Source organism: Triturus cristatus, chromosome 6 (genome assembly GCF_964204655.1).
Source record: "Triturus cristatus chromosome 6, aTriCri1.1, whole genome shotgun sequence".
In the NCBI taxonomy this organism is placed as follows: Eukaryota; Metazoa; Chordata; class Amphibia; order Caudata; family Salamandridae; genus Triturus; species Triturus cristatus.
In genome coordinates this window covers 558,425,915-558,452,156 of record NC_140589.1, presented here as the reverse complement: position 1 = coordinate 558,452,156, position 26,242 = coordinate 558,425,915, and the positions used below count along the sequence as shown (strand labels likewise).

Here is a 26,242-nt window from a genome sequence, read left to right as displayed (position 1 = left end):
TTTTCAAACAAGGTGTTGCAACTCCCTCCGTGATTTGTGGCTGCACTTTGAACCCTGAAGGTTACCTACTGAGGGCAAACACGCCCTCGCTGAACAAATGGATAATGCTATGGGAGCTCCAAGGACTCCTTCATCTTTACAGGCCGATGTCCAAGGGGTTCCTTCATATTCTTTTGGAAATTGATAAGAAAACAAATAGAAAAGTAGAGACAGAGGGAGGTAGACAAACGTAGTGAGTGAGGCAGAGGGAGAGAGAGAGAGACAGGGAGAGGGAGAGGGAGAGTGATGGAGGGAGAGAGAGAGAGACAGGGAGAGTGATAGAGGGAGAGACAGGGAGAGGGAGAGTGATAGAGGGAGAGACAGGGAGAGGGAGAGAGGGAGAGTGATAGAGGGAGAGAGGGAGAGACAGGGAGAGGGAGAGTGATAGAGGGAGAGACAGGGAGAGTGATAGAGGGAGAGAGAGTGATAGAGGGAGAGTGATAGAGGGAGAGGGAGAGACAGGGAGAGGGAGAGACAGGGAGACAGAGACAGACAGATGTGTGAATGCCGGGTCTGGTGGCTCAGTGGACGAAGGCGTCTGCTGCAGGGGCCTGTGTTCAACCTCATGGCCAAAGCTTTTTTTTTTTGCTCTAGCCCCGCCTCCTCCCCCACTGACCCCGCCCCCACCGGTGCGGCCCTCGGCCACAAACTACACTGTAAATCTGGCCCCCGAGAGAAAGTTTGTGAGTACTGTGGTCCTAGAGGGTTCCCAGAAATTAGTCAAAATACAGCAAAATTTCCTATTTTTTGTGAAAAATGGGAAAAACTTACTGCAAATGAAAGCGTCTGGGGTTTTCTCTGCAAATGATATCAAACAAGGGTTTGTGGGGCTGAAATCCCCATTTCTCCAGCTTTTAGGGAATGACAGATTTTTGTCAGAAATCCAAAAATGTTTAGTTTTGACATTTTTCTGGGACATACCCTATTTTTGCTATTTTTTGTGCTTTCAACCTCCTTCCAGTTATTGGTAGAAATGGGTACAAAATCAAAAATGGATCCTGGAAAGCTATACATTTTTGAAAAGTAGACAAAATTCTGAATTCAGCAAGGGGTCATTTGTGTAGATCCATCAAGGTTTCTTTATAGAAACTAACAGTTAAATATAGGAAAAATTAAAAACTAGTTGAAAAAAGCAGCCTTTTGTGTCAACGTTATCACCTGTAACTTCTTCTAATTATGACATCTCTTTGAAAGCAATGTACCGTTACATCCGCTGGACCTTCCTGGTTGTGGGGATATATAGGACTTGTAGGTTCACCAATAGCCCAACGAACCCAGAGTAAAAAACTGAGCAGCATTTTGTAATGGGTTTTTTTTTGTTCCGGGTATATAGCAATTGTTGTGGGAAAATGTATACATGGAAAAAATGGTATGAAAGACACCTATGTATTTCTGAAATGGGAACAAATTAGAGTTTAGAAACAGTGCATATTTGCAAATTTTCGAAATTGGGAATACTCATACTAGCATGAGAATTATTAGTCATTTTTCAAAATGACTTTTTTTTTTACACAATATCTTTCATTTGGAAGGGAGAAATGCATCAAAAATCAATAATAACAGTTGCTTTACAAATCTGAACTACCCTAAGTCTCCCGATAAAAATGGTACCTCACTTGTGTGGGTAGGCATAGTGCCCATGACAGGAAGTGGCTCAAAACCTAAGGTGAACACACCACATTTTCACACTGAAAATTTACACATTTTTTGCGAAGTGTCTAGCTGTAGTTTTTAAACCCTAGCTCTGCCGGCACCTAGAGAAACCTAGCAAACCTATACATTTTTGAAAACTAGACACCCAGGGGAATCCAGGATGGGGTGACTTGACTGCCTCCTACCATATGTTACCCAGAATCCCTTGCAAACCTAAAAATTGACAAAAAAAACACTTTTCCCCCACATTTCTGTGATGGAAAGTTCTGGAATCTGCGTGGATCCATAAATTTCCACCCACCCCGCGTTCCCCAAAGTCCTACGAGAAAAATGGTGCCTCACTTGTGCGGGTCGGCTTAGTGCCCACGACAGGAAACGGCGCAAAACGCAACGTGGTCACACTTCAATTTTGCAGTGAGAAATGACCCTTTTTTGGCAAAGTGACTAGCTGTAGTTTTTTAACACTAGTTCTGCCGGCACATAGGGAAACCTACCAAACCCATACATTTCTGAACTAGACACCCGGCGGCTTCCAGGGAGGTATGGCTTGCGTGGATCCCCCAATGTTTCTTTACCCAGAATCCCCTGCAAACCTCAATTTTTGCTGAAAAAAATCACTTTTTTCACACATTATGGTGTGGGAAAGTTGTGGCATCACCGGGCTCACAAATTTACCACCACCCAGCGTTCCCCCAGGTCTCCCGGTAAAAATGGTGCAACACATTACAAAATTCACAAAAAGGGACAAGGTACACCCTGCTTCAGAAAGACTAATATTACTGCACAGCCATCTAATCCTAAAGCACACACACATACTGGTTGGATTTGGCACGAGGGTGAGTGATGGTTCAGTATATAGAATTGTATTAGCAAGTGATTTCACAAAAATGAAATGCACTGTTAATAATTGAAAGGGCGAGAAACTGAACCATTGACTCACAGCTCGTGAGCTGTAAAGCCACGACAAGGCACCAACCTCATTCATACACCTTTCATACGTGTGATGGATTGCGTGGAGTGGCACTCAGCTAGCAGTGTGTGTAGTGACCAGCAGCAAGTCACTACTCACACACAGCTAGCCAATCGCCAGTCCAGGCACACGGGCAGCCAATCGCCAGTCCAGGCACACGGGCAGCCAATCGCCAGTCCAGGCACACGGGCAGCCAATCGCCAGTCCAGGCACACGGGCAGCCAATCGCCAGTCCAGGCACACGGGCAGCCAATCGCCAGTCCAGGCACTCGGGCAGCCAATCGCCAGTCCAGGCACACGGGCAGCCAATCGCCAGTCCAGGCACACGGGCAGCCAATCGCCAGTCCACGCACACCGCCCGCCAAGCTCCAGTCCACGCACACCGCCCGCCAAGCTCCAGTCCACGCACACCGCCCGCCATGCTCCAGTCCACGCACACCGCCCGCCATGCTCCAGTCCACGCACACCGCCCGCCAAGCTCCAGTCCACGCACACTGCCAGTCCACGCACACTGCCAGTCCACGCACACTGCCAGCCAAGCACCATTCCACGCACACTGCCAGTCCACGCACACTGCCAGTCCACGCACACTGCCAGTCCACGCACACTGCCAGCCAAGCACACTGCCAGTCCACGCACACTGCCAGCCAAGCACACTGCCAGTCCACGCACACTGCCAGCCAAGCACCATTCCACGCACACTGCCAGCCAAGCACCATTCCACGCACACTGCCAGCCAAGCACCATTCCACGCACACTGCCAGCCAAGCACCATTCCACGCACACTGCCAGCCAAGCACCATTCCACGCACACTGCCAGTCCAAGCACACTGCCAGTCCAAGCACACTGCCAGTCCACGCACACTGCCAGCCAAGCACCATTCCACGCACACCGCCAACCAAGTGCCAGTCCACACACACCAACAGCCAAGCGCCAGCCTACACACGCCGCCATCACATTTAGGATTTTTTTAGACAAAAATAAAAACACAAACCAATCGCAAATAGATACAAATCTACAGACACAAAATCAGCAACTAAATACATTGCACTAACGCTAACCTTGAAACAGAATCAAATTTTCAAAAGAATACAGACCAGGCAGTTCACTTTACCACTCATGAATGCTCCCAAAAATTATTTTGCGTGTGGTACGCTCTAAAACAAGCAGGGACACACAGCCCAGGTTTAGAAGGACAGTCGGGGCAGTACATACGAATCTCCTTCCGCGTACCTCTTCGCCAACAGACTCTACATCTTCTACTGGGAAAATCTTTTGAGGGTGTGGGAGGAATGTGATCAGGAAAGTGGCGATCTCTCAATCTAACAACATCCTCCACCACTCCAACTCTAGGAACACTTGCCTGTTCCACTACAACAAGGCTCCCTATTACAGACTCCTGAAACTTAGCAAGGACATCCTTGGTCAGAGGCTTTCTAATGAGTCCCTTAATGTTTTGGGACCCCCGCCAACCCTTTTTTTTGCCTGCCGCTTCAACTATCACCCCGAAACTTAAAAGGGGGCTAGGGTTTTTTTTCTGTTTTTTTTGGGCCCTGTTTGACACATCTTCACAACTTTCCATAGTTACTTGGCAAACCAAAAAAAGCTTTCTATGGAAAAGCAGACTTAACTAATACTACCTATTGATGACCGCCACTAGGTGTGTATGTATGTGTATATATTTAATTAAACATTTGCAACATAGCAACATTTGAATTAATATGACTGTTTTGTCTGGAAAATAACTTGTTCATGTTTCAAAATCAGATCTGTCAACAGACACATGGGGGCCAGTTTCTTCCCCAGCTATGCATGTTTACACATGGGCTGGTAGGAGGAGATGGTCCTTGGGGTCAAATATGAGACCACATTGAAAGAACATGTGGTTAGATGGTTGAGATTTATATATGATTTATTCATCATATGGCGAGGATCTGAAGAAATTCCTTTTGAGTTTGTTTCGAGGTTTAATGTACATTTTTTAAATTTAAATTTTGCTGCAAATGTCAGTTCATATACAGTTAATTTTCTTGATGTGCAGATTAGGATTGTAAATTGGTAACTTTGCTACATCGTAAAGAAACCGCAGGGAACTCAGTGCTCCACGCAGCCAGCGCACACCAAAATCATTTAACTCAAAGCATACCATATGTGGAAATGCTAAAATTAAGACGTGTATATGTAGCAACAATGCGGATTTGGTAAAAGTGCAAAATGAGAGGAAACCAAGATTTCTAGCAAGGGGTTATACCAATAAGATGGTAGATATAGCAATTGAGAAATCAAAAGCATGAGATAGGTCGGAGCTGTTGTTCAGTAAAACCACACGGGACACAGCCAATTAATCACCAGATTCAAATCAAACTAGATTGATTCTCACATACAGTAACTGGCAAAAACAACTGAGAAATATCATTAGGCGCAACTGGCCACTTAACCTGGATGATCCCATTATATAAAATACACTGCCCCGATCTCCCATCACGTATGGAAAATCTTCCATGCGTGATGCTCTGGTCAAAAGTAGTCCAGAGATGGGCGGGGAAAGGGGGACCTGGTTATCCAGTAGAAAAGGTTTATTCAAAGGTACTATGTGCCGGGTTTGCTAATTCAGGTAGAACAAAACCTTTTACTTAAACGCCCTTTTGTGATCAGCTGACCAAGATAAATAAATGTCTTGCATGTAAAACTGATCATGGAATATATGTATTGGAATGTAGTTGTGGCCTTTGTTACATTGGGAGTACTTAACTACAGGCACACAAACGCATACTTCAGCACATTAGGGCTATCATCAATTCAGATCCCACTTACCCTGTGGCTCACCATTTTAAAGATAAACACAAGAACAATTTGAATCACTTAAGAAATAATTACCTCCGGAGAGGAGGCGTAAGGGAAGCCTTGTTACGCAAACTGGAAACTAGGAGTTGGATACTAAAATCCCAGGGGGGCTTCATACTAGTGAGGATCTGTTTACCAGCTTATACTGTTGATATGGGTTTGGCTTGGTCATAAAATGATCTACAAATTTGGTATTGCTGGACTCTAGGCATTCAGAGCAACACTTCTTTGGTTAGCGTTCCATACTCTGTCCATTTGAGAAATACAACCCCATACTAAGCAAATTTGTTAAAAGAAATATTTAAATTTTGATGTCTGGCCCACAGCTGTGTTTTTTTTTTTTTTCCATTTATGTTTTTTCTTGGACTATTGCATACAATAACAATACTTGCAATGTGCTGCTGGTAAGCCACCTGCTTATCATTAATTGGCTTTCTTGTCAATCTTGTTTCATTGGTTCTTATTCAATGGCTTTCCTTCATCGTCTTGTATTTGTCCCTCCCCAGGAGCATAGCTTCTTTGCTGTCATTTTGATTGGGTGACTTCTATCCTCCCATGGCAAAATGGAGGAACTACGTTTTTTCCAGCATCCGATAGGAGTTCATGTGCGTTCTTGCTGTCCCGCATGTACTCCTTCATTCTGCACATAACTACCCCACCTTCTCCTTGTTGCTTCCCCCTAACTTATTTATCCATTGCTTTCTCCAGCCCTTCTCCTTCCCCCCCCTCCGCTTATTGTTATATCCTTTCCAGCTTCTTGCTCCAACGGCCTTCCCTGCTTGCTGTTGCTCCCCGCTATTCATTGGCACAGTGGTTTCCTCCACCTTACCCTCCTGCTCTACTGTTGCTCCACTCTCTCTAGTCTTTAGGTGTCGCATACCAAATCACTTTTAGGTGTCTGGTAGGTGATAGCCAATTGTGGACTATACCAAAATCTTACAGGGCTTTGACCGACCCATTACTTGCCATTGGTTCGCTTTGTCACTCATTTGCTTGTTTTTTACTCGGTGGCCTTCCCTGTGCATTTTATGTATGTCCTTCTCCTCCTGTTGTGCCTCTCCTAGAACATGCTCCCTTTGTCTTTCTCTTGATTGTATGACTTGTATCATTCACCTGCTCATGTTTATTTTTTTTTTTCGTTGAGCACTCTGAATGTATTTGAATTCTAACTCCTTTGTGTGCGATTTTCTTTTACCTTCCCAGCGTCCCTGTGCACTATGTTGCTCCCTACTTCCTCCCCTCAAGCTCATCCATTTATTTCCTCAAACTTCCCTGGCTTTTTCATTTGGCTTCCTCCCTGCCCTACCTCAAGTTCCGCCAGTGCTCCCCTGCCCCGTGTCAACCCACTCCACCCTTTGCCCCACCACAGTTTATTTTTTTTGTTTTGTCTAATGCTGTTCACCATCTGCAACAAACATTGGCAAAGCCAACAGGTTAGTTAACTGTCAAAGGCAAGACCTGTTGGCTTTGCCATTGTTGCTTCATTAGCTACGAAGACTGACATTAAATAATGCAGGGTTTGCACCAATACATAAGCCTGAATGTGGCTATAAAAAAAGTTTGTATGGGTGCACATAGAGATCAAATGGCACCTATCTTTTAAATTAAAAAAAACCTACTACTTAAACCATCTCCAACTCTTATGTAATGTTGTCCCTCCTATCTTCTTTCCGGCAGTATTCCCGTTATTTCTCTTAGCATTGTTTTCTTTTCACCAGTGGAGACTTACTACTGCCACAATTTACTGCTTCCTTCTCTTGTTTTAGTTAATGTCCTTTTTTCCTGGTTCTTTTTGGTTCTTCCCCCTTACACTAAAGCATGGTCATTTGCCATCTAGAGCTTTCTGTTTGCAGACTGCAGTTCTAAGTTGCTGCAATACTATGGGCCTCCTCATAGCATATTGTGGAAACATGGGCAATTTGGTGGGCTGCTCCTGCTTATTTGCAACCAGTCCACCACTTATCTGTCAAATGATGTGGTGCTTAATTAGGTTATGATTATCAAAATTTAGGGAGGTGGAGATGTGAAGGAGTTCATGCGAAGTTAGTCTGGGCTGACTAGGTTTCAATTCTGATCTAGTATTATGAGGGTATATGGTACCTGTGTGCAATGCAATGTGAGTAATCCTGTGGTACTTGGGTCTGAAGTGTTGGGAGGACCATATGTAGACCTGCGCTTTTGCATTGTTCTATGCTCCTCCTTTGAACCATGATGTTGGGATCTGGTTAATTTGTTAACGCATAGTATGATTGAGCACTCCTAAGAGTCAGTGCCATAAAATCAATCTTTTGGATTCCAGTGGTAGTGATGGGACTAGTGGCAAGTATTGAGTAGTTCATTAATTAAAGCAAAACTTGGTAATTAACCTTAATTTAGACTTGAAATGTGGGGCAGTTTTGACTTGAGTACTCTTACTTTATTTTAGAAACCTGCTGCACCAAAGCCTGAAGTGAAACCGAAAAAAATATCAGCAAAGGTAAGAGTTTGTGCTGACCTCCATAAACGTTTTTTTAAACTTGCTTTTATTGCAGTTTCAAAAAATCATGCAACCAAATCACTGTGCATACAATGCGGAGCATATGAAGCAAGTGTTGAAGGATAGCAAGCAAAGACGTCTATTGCAGCATTAGCTCCATAATCCTCAACAACTAAACATCACAGGCTAAGATATCAAATCTTTTGGCAATCATAAGCACCAAGAAAAGTCGGCTAATCCAGCAATCTTGTCTACTTAAAATGCGTTTCAGTCAGTGAGTTCAGGGTGGAGTACCTAAGCATTTTATTTAAATAGTTTCTGGATGTGTGCCTGTTAGAAGAGTCTGATGAAACCAGTATCCCAGTGTTATTTTTAGTTAGTAACTTTCCTTGGCCATTTCAAACTATTTAAGTCGGTGCTTCCCCAAACGTTTTAGAACCACAGCCCAGTTCCAGAGAGTAACAACCTCTGCATACCACCTAACTACAATGGACATAACGATTTATTTAATGTAATAAAACGTAATAACAGCAACTGTTTGTAAACTTCACAACCTTGAACACACCCTTCATTATTGGACTATGCCAAGACATTGATATGCCCATAAAGTGGCACATAGTGATTGCACTGGAGCTGAAGCGCTTTTCAGAGTGGGGTGCTGGCCCTTGGCATCAATTCACTAAAAGTATAAGGCTGCTAAAAAAATCTTGATACAAGTGATTTTTGCAAATTCGAGAAACTCCTTTAACGGAGTATGATGTAAAGCCTCCTATCCATTTTTGTAGTGCAGGGCCCAGTAGTTCATTTTGTACTGTATATATTGTAGTTTTATGTAGCGCGAACACGGCCCATGGGCATTGGGGAACTTTAATATGTTTGAGATACAATAATATCCAACTTTCCTCTGCTTGCTAACATTTGACTAGTAGTGTCTGTAATAGTCACGCAAATAAAACATCCTTTAACTTTAGTATGAGTTTGGCAGTTAGCAGTTTATACTATGTGTCACTTAATGAGACATTTTGGCTTGTCTTGCTTTTTGTGGGGGGTAATGGCAAGAGCAGACTACAGCCTTCATTGTGTTCTTATGGGAATCTTGTCATATCAGCAAACACAAGTAGATGATGGACGGAGCGCTGAAACATTCCAGACACTCACCCCCAGTCACAGATCTGGGTTGAATCCATCATCATTCTTTAGCTCACTTTGCCACCCCAGTTCAGACATAGCTATATGCAAATCAGTCTTGACCCTGTGCTTCATGGGAACAGTCCATCCCAAACTGTCAAGCCATGTCTTCCCTGGACCAGAAACCAGCATCCTGGGACCAGTTTCTGGGTAACGCTGTTCATCAGCCAGGCTAGCTGAAATCCAGTGGCAATATGAGCAAGGGACCCATGTCTGGACATACCCTGCCAACTTGGGGCAAACAAAGCAAACACAAGGAGATGATGGACGGAGCGCTGAAACTTTTCAGACCCTCTCCTCCAGTCACAGATCTGGGTTGAATCCATAATTCTTTAGCTATCTGACTTGTAAGTGACTTTTCTCATGATCATGTTCCCATCTCACCCTTCCTCCTCTCTGCTTCTGTATTCATTCAGTATTTCAATCCCTGCGATCACACCCATGTTTGTAAATCCTTCAGCTGTTCAGTCCAAAGCAATTCTCCACTTGCCCTGAACATATGCCATGTCTATGAACTGGGTTGTGTGCTTATGTTGCTTCCTTGCTATCCTTATGAGCAGACAACACACTAGTATATACCAAGTCAAAAGTATGCTTTATTCGAATTTCATTCATAAAAGCCAAATACAATTACAATAATCAATTGCATACAATAGTTTAAAATAAGATTAAACACAATCAGGACATCGAATACTAGACATACTTTGGCGAAATTCTTACTTGATAATGACCCTAAGTGAAACATTCTGTTCTATTAACAATAGATGTTATTAATTTAAAAACAGGGAAAAATGATTAAAATAAAAATAAAAGAATTAAAAGCATGATACAAAAAGTAAAATGCAGAAAATAACATGGCAGAGAGTAGTCAAACGGCTAGTAGTCTCTCCCTTATCAAGAGAGTAGTAAATCGACTAGTATATACGCAAATCTATGGTCCGTTATTTCTCCTATGTTCACCGCTGTGTTCCAGTGCTCATCTGTGTGCAGTCCACACAATTATAATTTTATTTTTAAATGTGTACTCTTTCTGGCATCTTTAGCATGTGTTTGCACCAGCAAATATTTTGCTAATGCCCTTAGGCTATTAAGTAGGTGTGGTGTCGATAGTTAAACTCTGAATTCAAATCTATGGCTCCTGGCCACTATTTTTGTATGTTCATGCTCCTTCAATGAATAGTCTGTTATTAATTTTCAGTAGTCAGTGTAAAAACCTATTGCTTTGTAAATAGCTTAAAGTTTTAAGATCGAGGATCCTTTGAGAATTTTAACAAGACTGATGCCCCATATATTTTCAGTGTGTCCAAATCGTCTACACACACTAATTATTTTTCCCTAATTGATTCTTAAGTTTGTAGTAATATATATTTTCCAGATGCTGGTGGTGGTTGTTCTAGGTTTACTTCTCAGTCATGCTTGCCTCTTGTGGAAACTGAGGGAAAAAATATTTTCTCTAATTGTATAATCCGTCATGGGATTCTTAGTCATAGTTAACAGTTAAAATAATTCCGGTGGGATTGCGGCCCATATTTAATAAGCAAGGTTTTAGTAACTTGCAAATTAAAAACCAAATGCAAAGTATTTGCAGTCCATGTTGGACTTTGCCTCCAGATTCCCTAGAGGACTTAACCAAATAGTTTCAGCCTGCCTAAATCTTGATCTCCTCTCTAATCTATCCCTTCTGTGGAGGCACCAGGTCACCCACTCTTCTAAAACCATGTTACTAACTTCATTCTTTCCACACATCGCACAGTTGCCTCCAATTTATCATCCTAATCCTTGGTATGCCTGCTGCTTTTGACCTAGTTCACAATTCTACTCCACTTGCCTCTCTAAGGACTCTTGGCATCACATGCTCTGTGCTGTACGTTCTGACCTCCCTCCCTGTATCTGTGGATTGGCAGGCTGTCAGAATATCTCACCCACTACCAGTTGGTGTTCCCCTAAGGGATTGTCTTGGTCTTGCATTTTCTCACTACACCTCTTGCGTTGTGAAATCATCTGCTCCTTTAGGTTCTTGCCCTCTATGTGGAGACAAAACACCATGTTCTTTCCCAACATTCTCATAATTTATGCAATCTTGTATATTAGGCTGCTTCGCTGCCTTTTATTATTGGGGAATATTACTCCTTTGTGCTGGATCCATGCAAGATGGGCGTCCTCTACTTTGCCACCTCATGCACTCCTAACTTTATTAGTGGACAGAGGACCCCTCTCTGTCCTGGGTATAGCACTTAAATCGGTGGTGGCAGTGTTCAATGTTTTAAGATTGATTGTGCCCTGACAATTTCTCTGAGTCTCAAACTTTCATGGAAAGTTCTGTGAATGCTGAGAACCTTGTGCTGATATCCTGCGTGTACGTCTAGTGTGTATAGTACATGTGCAGTAGTAGGACTCTGTGAATCTGAAACCAAGAGGATCCCTGTTGCATGACCCTGGTTTGCCTTTCTACAAGAGGTAGAATAAGGACCCCTCCACCCTAGACAATGAAAGTTTATTATCTGCACTCCTACTGCTGAAGTGGAGACCCAGATATTGAAATGAGAATGGAGACCAAGCTACCTTTAGCAATTTAAGACTTTGAGCAAAGAGTTTCTGATTCGTTCTTCCAGAGCACTGCTATTTTGTGGATGGTAGAGGTGAAGGGTGGGACTGCTGTGTCTGTTATTTCAAGGTGAAGAAGAAGAATCTGAGTCAGACATGCCTTTTTCCTTTCCCCGTCAATCCTTTAGAGAGGCTGATGACAGCCAGGTTCAGAAACCTCACACTTGATTGTGCCTGTGTTGTGGGTGTGCTCCGGCTTAGAAACCACCCCAGTGCTATCTGCTTGGAGAAGCATCACTTAATACAAATGCTGTGTCTGGGGAACAACTTGGGAAAACACCTGCAAGAGAACTACCTCAAACAGGTTCTGAAGTTTTAGACTGGGTGTCTGTCTACATTTCTTGTTTAGAAAGTGCATATAAAAGTGGTGTCTAAACAACCCCACTTTGTTCCAGTTCCAAGCTCTCCATGATCAAGGATCAAGGAAGGGAGAACTCAAAGGACTGCTGTGGTACCAGGTGTAAGAAATTGGGTTCTTGGTTGACTGGGGGTATAAGCCATGGTCAAGCAGAAGCCCCAGTCCGTGGCAGGGTAAGGCTCAAGCAAACCCTAAAACCTGAGCTCACGTCATCCCCTTGGCAGTTTGGAACAGAGCAGTAAGGCTTAACTTGAAAGCAATGTGTAAAGTATTTGTGCAACTCTTCAAACTGTGAAAACACCACAAAAGGAGCCCACAATAGAATTAGAAAAAGTTTTTAATAAATAAAACAAGACCAAAACGACAAATCCAATTAGAACTGGAATTGTTGATTTTTAAAGTTTTTAGTGGAAATATCGCCAAAAAGCACAAAGTGTTATTTGGGGAGGTCTAGTCGTGCCAAACCAGGAAAAGGCGCGGGCTGGCTACAGCAACCCAGGTAGATCTGCTCAACAGAGTACCTTAAATCCTGTTTGCGGAGTGTCATGTGGAGTCAGGTCGAAGATGTGCATGGCAGCCGAAGAGATTTGTTGCGCCACAGATGTGCAGAGGCTGCAGTGCAAGGTCTTGTTGCCTCATCTAGAATCCCGTCAACCGGGCTTGCATGTTATATCCTGTGTCTGGGATGTGGGGCACAGCTGGCGCTGCGTCTGTTCAGAGGAGCTGCAATGCGGATTCCTCCATCGTCTGGGATGTAAGAACCTGGACTGTGAATGCACTGTGGCGGTGCGCCTGCACCGAGAAGCTGTTGTGGGCAATGACAGTCTTTGAGATGGGCTTAATCCACGCTGCAGCGTCGATGCGTCTGATCTGCTCAGGGGGTGCACATGCTCAGCCGAAGGAAATGCTTCTGCTCGCAAGCACCTAAGGCCCACTTCCATAGGTTCAGGACTGGGCTGGCACATCTTGGCAGGGGAGAAGACTCAGATGGAAAAGCCAGGTGCAAGATGGTTGGAAGCCTGTCAAGAGTCAGCAAATCAGGAGTCCAGCAGAGTTTCAGTCCTTCAGCAGCACAGCAATCCTTCTTCCTGGCAGAGTATCCACAGGTCCAGAAGTGTACTGAAGTGGTGCTCGAGGTCCTTCTTTTACACCCAATTGTGCCTTTGAAGTGGGGAGAAGCTTCCAGAGGCATGCCTCTTTGCACAAATGCCTTGCCTTCCCTGATTCCAGTCTAGCTACAGGGGGTATGCGGCCCTTTGTGTGGGAACAAGACACTGCCTGTTCAGGTTTAAGTGAGGCTCCAGCCCCTCCCTCCCATCCTACCCTACCAGTGATGGCCCATTCAGTCACACCTAAGCTCCCATTGTTGGATGGTTTAGGAGGTATACACATCTCATCTGCCAACTACACCCAGACATGTGAACAGAGACCGGCTGCAGGTACCAAATGACTAAGGCAAGAAAATGGCAACTTTCCAAAAGTTATAGCGGGAAGGGGTTTGGCCCTACATGGCAGGATGGGGCCTTAATATTAGACTAGAAGAGAAGTTTGTCTTGGCCGTCATAGTAGTGTGCTGATAAAGCAATTAACCAGACTTGAGTCCATAAACTTAATATGGACTTTATGCGTTTTTTTAGTCATTCATGTGTTTAAGCAAATTTAATCCAATTTATATCAAGTCAGACAAGCATGGATACCCATCAATTAGTGTACATTTAAACAAACCATGTGACAAAATGTAAAATAACACTGAAATCAACTTTGACGAAATCATTAAAACAAACAATTAGTGAATATAATACTAAACCAGTCTCCTTTCACAAAACAAAAGCAGCAAGTGGACAATCTTTTACATTCAAGTTGTCTTCCAATTATTCAGTGCTGCTACATACGGGGGAAAAGAAACCATTGTGCCTAGTAGTTGGGAATTTATACAGCATTTCTACTAGGGCAAACTTAATTTCATTAACTAGGTACAGCGCGGGTACCTAGTTAATAAACAATTTAATGAAGGTTAATTTGTTGGAGAGAGAAGCCTGGTGAGACCTTTGCTGAAGAGGGTCTCCTAAGCTTACTGCAGTTCTTGGCACAAACTACTACAGTTGATGTGGGGATCACTGCAGCCCAATGAGGGTTACAACTGCCATGGAATTCTTTTTGGCCCAGATTAGGGCAACAACTGCCTTAGTTTGCCTCGACCCCAGCGGGGCTGCAGTGAATGTGGTGCCTGCATCAGGGATAAGAACTTGCGCAAAGCAGTGAACTGATTAAACAATTGACTTGTGGGGCACCTTAAATCTGAACCTGAGTTTTAGTCCTGCTTCTTGCATAGTTATTAAAAGTTGTCTCCAAGATCACTGCCTTCTATGTTGAATTGAGTTGTGTAGTATTGAGATTAAAAAACCCTTGTCTAAAGACACACTGTGCTGGACATTGAAATTAGTGTCTGTTGCTTGATTTGTGAGTTGTGAACTCGTGCCCACCTAGCTGAAGTTTATAACTGTTCACTACCCTGGGAGTCCCATGCATAAAGGTGTGTAGTTCCAATTTTCAGAGCAATAGTAGGATAGACCCCAGGACAAAAGTGGCAAACTCAGTCACAACAGTTATCAGTTTGTAACCCCTGATTGCCTTGTGGGACACAGATCAGGGTCTGACAGATAATATATTATCTCAATAGCAATACCCTCCTTCTCCTATACACTTCAACCTTGCTACCAAGACTGAGGCCCTCTGCAAACTGTCAAGACTAGCTTTTAGAGCCATTCACGGGTCAACCCCATACTAAAGTTTTGATAATCTAGCCCTATACATCTCTGTATGCATCTCTAGTCAGAAAATCAGCACATCCTAAGTGTACCGATACTTCCTGTGCACTGTTCAGCTTCTGCATCTTTGACCTATGCACTGGAATGCAACCCCTCCCCCTAAACACCAGAGCATGCTTATGGCAACAATATTTATAGATGCTGAAATCCATCTCTTGCAAATTGGTCATTCTGAGGTAATGGTTAGTCATCATTGCCTTACATTGTAAATGTGTTTATATATAACCGAGCGAGATGAGGCAGCTGCCCACTTTGCCAATCTACTCTGTGTACTTTGTTGCACAGTATTAAAGTGCCTGTTTGACCTTGCTGCTGTTGCTTTTCATGCAGCAACTAATGTAACACTTTGCAACTGTGCCCGCCTGGGGTTTTGCAATTCAGTCCATCTACAGTTCCTATGTTGAGCATTGTATACGTTTCTGAGCAAAATGTTAATTTATTCTTGTGAATTGAGTTGTGTATCTGTCTAAGTGATTGCAAATCAGGAGCTTTTCCTTTTTCAGAAGGAATCTGCAGCAAAGGGTAATCCTGGTGCAAAAGGCAAGAAAGATGCTGGAAAGGAAGGTACTGCTCCATCTGAAAATGGTGAAACTAAAACTGAAGAGGTACTTGGTGTACACGGAGTTAGTAGCATCTGCATTTTTCAGTGTTTAGTCTCCCGCCATGAAGTGCATGTTCATAACACTTCTTTTTATTACTCATGATGTTATTTCAGATTCGCGTCTCTCGATCCACTGTTAATGTTTCAACATCCAGAGGGTTCCCTCCAAGCACACTGTCAGTAAAAGGGCACATTGAAACAGTGAAAGTTAAGGGTATGGTAGTGTTTGCGGTGACTAGGAAAAATATAGTGTGGCTTTGTTATATTTATTTAAAGAAGGTTGCATGGAATGTGTCCATTGGTGTAAATCAAAGGGGACATTTCTTCGGTTGTGACCTTAGATAGAGAAGTAGGCTTCCAAGTGTATAGGCTTGGTTAATGCCCCTAGTGGGTACATGTAGATCTGTACAGATCTCTTTAATTGCAACTGTTTTTCTTTTTGCAGCAACAGAAAACTGAATCTGGCAAAGACAAAGATTGACTTCACCTTCAAGATTTTAAATTGGTTTTAATTACCTCTTAAATATGTAAAATATTTTTTATCAAATTTTGTAAATGCTAAAATATTGACTAGTGTCCCGTTTAATCATCTTCATGCTTTCTGATCATGTCCCTTGAACTGCCTTCAGTTGGTTGTGAATGTTTTCGATATTGCTCTGATCATTACTTTTAGTGTTTTCACATTGGTCTTTGCATGCCCTCTTCATCTTGTAAAAAAGCAATGGTGCTTTTATATGTGATTAAAACAAAAAAATAGGTGTGACCACTTGCCATGGTTTCCTTTTAATAGTCTTAATTAAAGTCTGGAATGGATTTTAAAATCTATTGTTCTCAGTTTATTTGTCCTCCATTGTGCTTGTGTTGTAATTACTCGTTCACCTTGAAAAATCCTAACGGCAACTGCCTGTATGTTGGTCTGGGTGCCAATCCTCGAATTCTTAACCTACCTGCCACTGATGCATCCCCAGTGGGTCTAACATGTCTGGTTAACTTCTAAGCTGGGAAAATGTACCTCAAGTGTTAGTTTGCTTCATCGCTGTCCACTAGACAGGATTGTGAAGAACCACAGACTACCTACGTGAAGCAATTATGTGGTTTTAACTGACTATTTCCTGTGTGATCCTCCTGTTCCTGTCACAGCTTGTCTAGTCCTCATCTGACAGAACCTGGTACTAGTGCTATCTTATTCCTGCTTTCCTGAAGATTTATTTGCAATTCTGATGGATCCTGGAATTCCTAAATCACATTCATCGTGGCCACCATTTTGAGGTCCGGCTGTGGCTAAATCTGCCAAGAATATTAGCCATTGAAAAGTTGGTTCTCCACAACTGAATCTTTCATAAAATCACAAGCCATTTGAATATTTTCCATGTCAAGCTTGGAATCCTCTGGCAAAAGGAGACCAGTTTATAGTTAACTGAGCACTTTAACCCATACTTCTTGCCCTGAGAATTCCTCCTGCTAGCACCTCCCTTGTTCAGATTCATAATACACATGCTGGTGAATAGTGCACTCTTTTTAAGAGCTCTGCGTGTGCTTAAAGTGGCTAGAAGAACAGCTCTGTATACTGCCTCTATCATGACCATGATATCTCAAAACATTCTATATACAAATATTCTCGCGATGGAAAACTGGCGCTCAAGTACTGAAAGGCAGAAAATTCTGCCGAAATGATTCGATCCTCTATTTTTAGTTGATGGTACCATAAATCTAATACAACATTAGAAATCCAACTCGAGTGCTGCCTTTCATTTGCAGGAGTATTTGCAAGAAAGAGTTAGTTTGAAGTTTATCACCAGTTTGGGCAAGCAACGTTCAGAGCACCGGCCGTGATCGGGTGCAATTAAGGAATTTGCCTGTTGGGAGCTAAAATGTTATATACACACTTTTTTTTCTTTGAGACTTCTGGCAATAGATTTATTACCTTTACATTCCCTAGGCATCAGACTGGATCTGTAAAATGTTCCTGTGTGCTGATGTCAGTTCTTTTTGCGCCACTAGAGGCGATATCTGAGCTACCTCGCGTCAGACACCTACATTAAAAAAAATAACACCTCCCAAAACTACATGTTTTAAGCCTTGTAAGGACTGTTGCAAACGAGACTGTGACAGATCCTCATCAGGTTTGCCTATGGTGCATTGAGGCAAATTGAAGAGTTCCTTGAGGCCATGCTCTGACTCTTTGGATCTTTACTGACTCCCTCTGGCACATAGAGAGGCAATGGGATACTGGCGGTGGATTCACCGTTTGCGCCAGTTCGGTCCTCTGAGCCTCCCCTGGCTCCTGTACCAACTCAGCCTCAGGTGGCATGTTCCACACCAGTTCCCGCAACCTCAACACCTATGCCGACTCAACTGTCTGAGAAAGAGGTGCACATTGTGCTTATGACTTCTAGGTGGCGCCACTACGACCTCGACACAGGTTGCACTTTGTGTTGAAGCAAATCAAGTAGCTTGATTTGCCTTCTCCACAACAAACTTTGCACTCCTTATTTGGTACAGATTCAGACCACAATTATGATCCAGGTGATGAGATACGGCAACCTTCACACAAACTTGGTATGAAGGGTTTCAAGAAGCCAGTAGCCTTGACATGGCCCTTGTGTTGGGACTCCTCTCACCACCCAGGCCCTGGCACTGAGGAGAGTGCATCTTACACAGTGGTGATGCTTAGAGTAGCCGAAGGACTTGATCTCCAGCTCCCTTTCTTAGAGGTCAAAACCTCTACTGAGCATGTCCTCGCCTTAAACGAGGCACTTACAGATACTGTTAAGGACTTGGGTCAAACCTTGCTCTGGCCCCATAGTCTGTCGCCAAATTGCAAAATGCCACTGTCCTGCCTAGGGTGACCCAGCATTTTTGTTGACTCAACCCTTCCCCTGAAAGCTTGGTGGTGCAGGCATCTACATTTTGGACGAACCTACTACTGTTCAGACTACTCACGCGATGGGGAGTCCAAACCAGAGGTAAACGTTGGGAAACTATTTTATTCCCCCCAGCTTGGCCCTCAAGTCAGAATGCCAACTGCTTTTGGGCTGCTAATCCCACGCTCCTTGGGATTTGGTAGCTCAAGTCTTTCCAGGTATCCTCAGATCTCTGACCTGGCCTAAACTGAGCCATAGAGGATGGTTGTGATGCAGTCAAGTTAACAATTTGTTGTAGCTTGGACACCACTGATTTCATCAGACAAGCCAATAGCACCAGTGTTGCCAATCTCAAAGCCTTTCAGTGGTCAACTGGTTTTTCAGGCGCTGTCCTGTCACCCCTTAATGACATACCCTTTGATGGGACTCAAGACAAGAGATACTCCACTCTGGAGCAGTTCAAGGAAAGCAGGGCCACAGCATGCTCCCAGGGCATATCTGCCCAGCCAAACCTACTGTTCCTTTTGTAGCCTCTGTAGCGGTACACCATACCAATTCAGCCACAGCAGGGTGCCCAACAGTTTTGCACTCAAGGTCGACAAGCTACTCAATCTGCTGTCCAGTTGGAGACCCACGTTTCAAACTGTCGACATGCCCTTAGCAGAGCACAGACACCTGGTTGGAAGCAGGACCCAAACAATTCTTTCCAGCTTGACGGCGATAATGTTGGACGGGAGTTTTGCAGATAATCAGGGGTGCACCTTGTCCTTCATTACCACCACGTTGCACCTTCCATCAACCCCTGAGGACCATCTGTCCATTGTACAGCAGAATGTGTATGACCTTATGGCCAAATAGGTTATCGCCAGGGTTCCTGCACCAGAAGTAGGTTGTGATTCTTTCCTCTACTTCCTGATGGCAAAGGAGGGCGGTTGCCTTTGTCCCGTTAGACTTGCGACTTCTCAATGCCTTCCAGGATAAATTCAAGATGCTCACTCTGGCCTAGGTCTTGTCTTATCTTTGCCCTGGTGGTTGAATGGTGGTGTTAAACCTGTAGGACACATTTACATATGTTTGGTATTTAGAACACATACCATTGCCGGCAAGTGTATGCTGGCTCGGAGTAGTTGTGCATGCACGTGCCTAGCCCCACTATAGTAGGCTAATTAATTGAAAAGAGCAAAACCAAAGGGGATGACGGAGTGTTGAACATTGCAAGCACTCACCCCCAGTCAGCTGATCTGGGTTTAATCCATCATTCTTTAGCTCACTCTGCCACCCCAGTTCAGACATGACCATATGCAAATCAGTCTGACCCTGTGCCTCATGGCTTGGCAGTTCGGGCTGGACTGTACCCACGAGGCACAGGGTCAGACTGATTTGTATATGGCCATGTCTGAACTGGGGTGGCAGAGTGAGCTAAAGAATGATGGATTAAACCCAGATCAGTTGACTGGGGGTGAGTGCTTGCAATGTTCAACACTCCGTTAATCATCCCCTTTGGTTTTGCTTAATTAAAGTCAGGTATTCTCCTCTTGAATTCCGTAAGATGCAGGAGAGGAGGCTCTGTAGGCCCTTCAGCACTATCTGTGGTTTGTGGTGGGACAGGAGCATTTTCTGTTTGCTGTGCTGTGCTTTGTCTTCACCTCACACTTCAGGTGTTCATGAAAGTGATTGTAACACACCTTTGGAGGTTGGGGGTGCCAGTTTTCTCCTACTTTGACGACTAGCTGGTAAAGGCAGGTTCGCCCCAGGCATTTGTCAACCTCCTCCAGACTACAGCCAACCTCCTGTCATCTTTGGGGTTCACTGTCAACATGCCAAAGTCACACCTGACTCCTTCCCAAATGTTTCCCTTTATCTGAAAAATTCTGGACACAGTTGGATAAGGAGACTCCAGGAAATTCAGGCTATGATCCCAGTTTTCAGCCTCAGTCCTGGATCTCTGTGAGGTTGACTTCAAGGCTGCTTGGCAGCAACAGGGCAGAGTTCTGCACCCAAGCCTTAGCAATGTCCACGTTCATGAATGGAGATTGAGTGGCTACAACTGAACACCATTGACCTCCCTCTGGAGGTGGTTTGTCTCATCTGGTCAGCCAGGCGTCCCTTGACAAAAATGGTATACTCCGTTCATTTGGACAAATATGTGGTTTGGTGCAGCACACAAGACTGACCCTTTTCAGGGGAAATTATCTGACATTCTGTTTTGTCTCTACTGGCAAGACTTTGCTTTGGGAACAGTTAAAGGATAGTTTGCAGATATTTCAGCCTTTTTATGGCTACATTGTTTAAATCACCATTTGTGATATGTTTTTTGAAAGGCCTGCAACACTTGTTTACTCCCTCATTTTCACATGCCTCAGTGGGACCTTAATTTGGTCCTCACATGTTTGATGTGCACTCCTTTTTAGCCATTTCACAGCTTTCATTGCAGCCGCTCATCCTCATGACTGTCTTACTTGTCACCATCACTTTGGTAGTGTGAGTAAGTGAGCGTCACGCTCTGTTGACCCACCATACCCCAGCGTCTTCTCAGACAAGCTGGTTCTGCGGACGCAAGCATTTTTTTTTCTGTAAATTGCGATACCCTACCACATCGCTGAAACCATTACCCTCCCGGCATTCTATGCTCTGCCTCACCCCTCTAAGGAGGATGAGAGACTTTAATGCTTGAGCCATAAGAGCGCTGAGCTTTTTACATCGATCCTTCCAAAGACCTTGGGTGTACAATCAGCTCTTTGCAGGGTTCTCAGGTGTGAAAAAAAGGCATGGTCATGCAGAAATAGACCATCTCCAGCTGGATCGTGATCTACATAAGATCTGCTAAGCATTGGCCAGTAGCAGCCTCCTGAAGGACTGCAAGCTAGTTCCAGGGCCAAGGTTACTACCTCTGCGTTGGCATGCACCGTTCCTTCGCTGGACATCTACCTGCCAGCGAAGTGGGTGTCACTCCCTATGTTCATAAGCGCTACTGTCTCAACCGGGTTCGCTTAAAGGGGCATTGACTGGGCCACTTCCTAGTAGGTTCTGCTCTGGTATCTATCTATTTGAAGGGTAAGGAATGTGTGGTTGAACTCTATTAGAAGAACAAGTTGCTGACCTTCGGTAATGCTTTTTCTAGTAGACTCTAGCTGCAAATTCCTCACCTACCCCCTTATCACTCTATTCTATGGGTGGGGGGGGGGGTCTCCCTAAGACCCCAAGTCTAGGAATCTGCACACTGCTCACATCCAATTTGCTTATGGGGCTCTGTGTCTGGGGCAGGGACAGCTTCAAAAGCAACTAATGTCGGTGCACAGGAGTGGAGCCTATTTAGGCTCCACACATCATTCCTGGAATGGAACTGTCCATGCGTAGTTGCATGGCACAGTTTACAGGCGCCCAGAGGTACTGCTGAAAAAAGTCTACACCCTGACACCTAGGGAATATTCAAAAGGTGAGGAATGTGCCGTTGAATAGTCTCTCCCAGAAACAGCATTACAGAAGGTAAATAACTTGCACTTTAGATGAGCTTTCTGTAAGACCTCTTCATCCATTGGTCTGTTGATGTGTTGTAGGAAAGCGCCCCTTTGTGCATGGTTACCCGCCCCACACACTTTTTGCCTGACATCTGATGCAGCCTGACTTGATGTACCCTGGGTATCTGCAATCAGGTTCCCAGGGCCTGTGCTCTTTCCCAAGAGTGTACCTTTGTACCCACAATTGGCTCATCTCTGGCCACAGGTAAGCCTCTTGTAAAAGGTATCATGAGTCCCAAGGGCACTGACTGAGGAAGGCCTCTAAGGGCTGCAGCACCTATTGTGCCACCATTGGAGGCCATGTACTTTAACATCCACACACTGCCATTGCAGGCTGCATGTTTTGATGCAGAGAAAAGTGTAGTCTACATAGCACACATCCTTGTGTGCCATGCCTGCAATCCACTGCCTAAGGCCTGGATAAGTCCTCCTCAAGCAGGGTGCACTAGCCATAGGGTGAGGGTACAGTGGCATGATCCCTGTACCCCTACAGTGTCTAAACCCATTTTTAGACGCAAGGGCAGTAAAGCCGTAAATAGTTTATGGTTTAGGAGTTGGTTATTACGAACTCCACAGCTCCATAATGGCTTTACTAAAAACTGGAAAGTTTGGTAGCAAACTTCTCAGCACATTAACACCACATGGATGCCAGCTTTAGATTTAGTGTAAAATGCACTCGGAGGGCATGTTAGAGATGTCCCCTGAAGAGTCGTGCAAGCGGCCTTAACAAAATGACCGTGCCTTATAAGTCTTCTCTTCAAGCCTGCATTTATTACTATTCTAAAGCAATTTCCAGGCTTTTCTTACCTTTCAAACAGATACAGCTTTGTTCTTGTGGCCAGCGCTTCCCGGAAACATAGTTTTGGTGTTATTTTGGAAGGCTGTAAGTCTTACTGTGCCTTCCACCCTGTTCCTGTGGAGTGCTGCCTGAGTTTCCTTTCAGGAGGGCGGAGACATATTAAGTAAAGGGCGAGGCTGTGGCCTTAACCACACCCACAGCTGGTTCTAGCTGCTGCATTCTCCTGCTCTGGTGATATCTTATTTAACCTCTTCGGTGCTCAGGACCACCCCTGGCCGTCCAATGTCACGGTGGGTGTGTGCGGAGAACGGCCGGGGGTCGTCCAGACCCCGCCCGCTCATTAATTCTCCCGCACAGCGCCAAAGGGGTTAATGTTTTCTTTGCCATTGATGTTTGAATTTATTATATGTATTTGGCAAGGAACTTCTTAATATGGAAGGAAAAATTTGCATATTACAACCAACAAATGTAAACAAACAATTTCTCCTCCTCCGGTAAAGTCAAAAATTGTGGTTCCAATGTGCCTTCGTTAGCTACTTTATTGGTAGAGTTGCAAGCAATGCGTTCTAATACTGACAACATTGTTGTAGGACTTAAAATATTCACAAAGGCCTCGCTAGCTTGTCAATGAAATTCTCCGATAATACGATAAAAATTCAGACTAATAATGTAAATATTGATAGCATGTGGCCTCACTGCAAAAATTGAGCCTATGAATACTCTATTACTTAAATTGGAAACTCATAATACAGTTTAAATTGCGTATTTTTAATTTACCAGAGGGTTTTGAAGTTAATTACTAGGCAATGTTTGGAAACCTTGATACCTGGTCTTTAAAGTTTAAAATTCCATGAAAAATTAGAGATTGACAAGGCACATAGAATTCCTTCTCATCGTTATCCAAGCATTGTCAAACCGCTTCAGGTGATCTTTAAAGTCTTGCGTCACCATCATCTGATTTTGATCCGGAAAGCAGCTAGAGAGATCCCAGCTCTGATGGTTAATGGGAATAACATTTTTATACATCAAGACTTTGCCAAGGAAACAGGTAAAATTTGCAGAGAATCCACTGAGCTTAACCTCGACTAAAGCTGTGGTTTTAAATATGGCCTTTTGGATCCATCTATCATGATAATCTTTAAGGATGGTTTCTCAATCTTTTCAACTCCCTGATCTTTGTGTTTTTATAGATCAGCATTCTCTGCTCTCCATGGAAATGAATGACTCTGCCACTTAAACATATGCATTTTAATATGATTATTTGTCTTTTTTAATGTTTGTCCTTCCATTCCCCTCATCTTCTTTCTCTAGAGCTACTCTAATCTCTTGAGCTATATTTTCTTTCTCTTCTAGATCTTTTCCTTGTTGATTATGGATATTAGAATTAGTTGTTTCATTTAATGTTAAAGGTTTAAGACACCCTGTTAAAAGTACTAGCTTTAGATTATTTAGCCAGGCGTAAGGCAGACATTTGTCTACTTCAAGAAACTCCTATTGATAGTTTTATCATACATGAATAAACCTTGTGTTGGTAATATTATTTCTTCTCCTGCAGTCAATAAAAAGAATGGTGTTTATCCGTTTTACAAAAAAGTTAAATGTTCAAATGCTAACCAAAGTTACCGATTCAGAAGGTCATTACATCATCGCAAAAATAAAAATTGATACCACCGTTTCTCATGTAATTAACATTTATGGTCCAACAAATGATTATAAACTTTGGTCTAGCTTTACTTCAGAGGTGATTAAAATAGGGAGTGTTCCCCTTACTATTTGTGGTGATTTTAACTTAATATGTGACCCCCTATTGGATAGACCACCTCAAACTAAATATTGTCCCCCCATAGGCATATTTCACTTTAAAACCCTTTTTTTAAATCCACCAAACTGGTAGATATTTGGCATCTGCACCATGCAAAAGATCAACAGTTTACATTTTTCTCTAACCCTCATAATTACTCTCGAATTGACTATTTGTTAATTTCTCGCTCATTAATTCGATCATTTTCTGATGCTATCATTCATAATACTGATATTTCAGATCATGCACTACTTTCAAGTGTTTTACTAATTCGTTCCATTCAACAATCCCACTCTCGCTGGAGTATGAATATTCTAAATGCAAATAATAAATCCAAACTTATCAGCAATTTATGATTATTTGTCTTTCAACCCAGAAGGATCTACTTAAATTGTAAATCAGAATGCATTTAAAGCAACTATCAATGATAGCACATGATAAAGCTTTTAACGCTAAACTTAAAGAATTGGATAAACACATAGCAAAATACGAACAGCTCTTTATTTTGTTAAATGACAAATACAAAATGCAGAAATTTAGATACGAGAAACTCTGGTATACAAATTTCAAATAAGGCTAAATTTAATTTCAAAGTTAATAGATCTGGACAGCTTTTGGCAAATTACGTATTAAAAAAATAAACTCAATCAATGCAATCCATGGCTCTAATGGTAAATTGGCATTATCCCATAATCAAATTGGCAATGAATTTTTGATTTACTAATCAAATTTATACAGTAATCCCCCAGCTTCAGATATGTCCAGTATTGATAATTGTTTGCAATCTTGTGGCTTGCCTAAAAATTACTCAATCCTTGAAAGAAATTGGATGAACCAATTTAAATAGAAGAAATTAATTTAGCTATTAAATCTCTTAACTGGGTAAATCACCTAAACTATATGGTATTCATGCTGAATTTTTATAAAGAATTGTCTCCTTACCTACCTCATTTACTTAAATTATTTTCTCACTTTAATAATTCAGGATCTACTTTAGGATCCTTTATTAATTCTTTGATTGTACTACTTCCAAAACCTAATAAAGACCTCACTATTGTTTCACATTACTGCTCTATTTCTTTAATTAACAAAGATTGTAAGCTTTATGCAAACATTCTTGAAATCAGATTGGCTTCTGTGCTTGATACTATTATTCACATTGATCAAACTGGTTTAATGAAATTAGACATTCTGTAAATAACACTAGATTATTATTTCATGTTATTTAAGCTGTCATCTTTGCATCTTCGTGCTGGTGTCCTTGGATGCTGAAAAAGCGTTTGACAAAGTACAATGGCAGTATCTTTTTCGTACTTTATCTGAATTTAATTTTGTCCATTCATTTATTCATATGATTTCTGCACTCCATTCTGGTCCATATGCTAAACTTTTTATTAATGGTCAACTGTCTAATTTTTTTTCCTTTTTAGAGGCACTTGTCAAGGTTGTCTCATGTTGCCTTTACTCTTTCTCATTGCTATTGTACCTTTACTCATTGCCATCACACTGCATAGAAATAAAAGGTATTACTATCAATGTTTTTACTGTAAAAACCTCAGCTTATGCCTATGTATTATATATTAATAATCCTGATTCTTCTGTTCCTCCCCTATTAAACCTAATTCAAACATCTTCCCAAATTTCCGGTTCTACTCTAAATCGTAACAATTGAATTTATTCCCTTAAATGTGTGTTGTA

At 42.8% G+C, this 26,242-nt stretch overlaps 1 protein-coding gene across 4 annotated transcripts in view; it reads left to right on the top strand.

Annotated features, from left to right (window-relative positions):
* The window catches only part of HMGN3 (high mobility group nucleosomal binding domain 3), a 32,216-nt gene extending 15,833 nt beyond the window's left edge, over window positions 1–16,383 (top strand). The window contains exons 4-6 of one of the 4 annotated variants that reach the window (XM_085610993.1): window positions 7,933–7,983; window positions 15,465–15,566; window positions 15,677–16,383. In XM_085610993.1, coding sequence (XP_085467119.1) covers window positions 7,933–7,983; window positions 15,465–15,566; window positions 15,677–15,907 — 384 coding nt within the window. In that variant the 3' untranslated portion in view covers window positions 15,908–16,383. The remainder of the gene's footprint in view (window positions 1–7,932; window positions 7,984–15,464; window positions 15,567–15,676) is intronic. The other 3 variants (XM_085610995.1, XM_085610996.1, XM_085610994.1) reach the window with 3 other exon arrangements.
* Window positions 16,384–26,242: the final 9,859 nt, after the last annotated feature.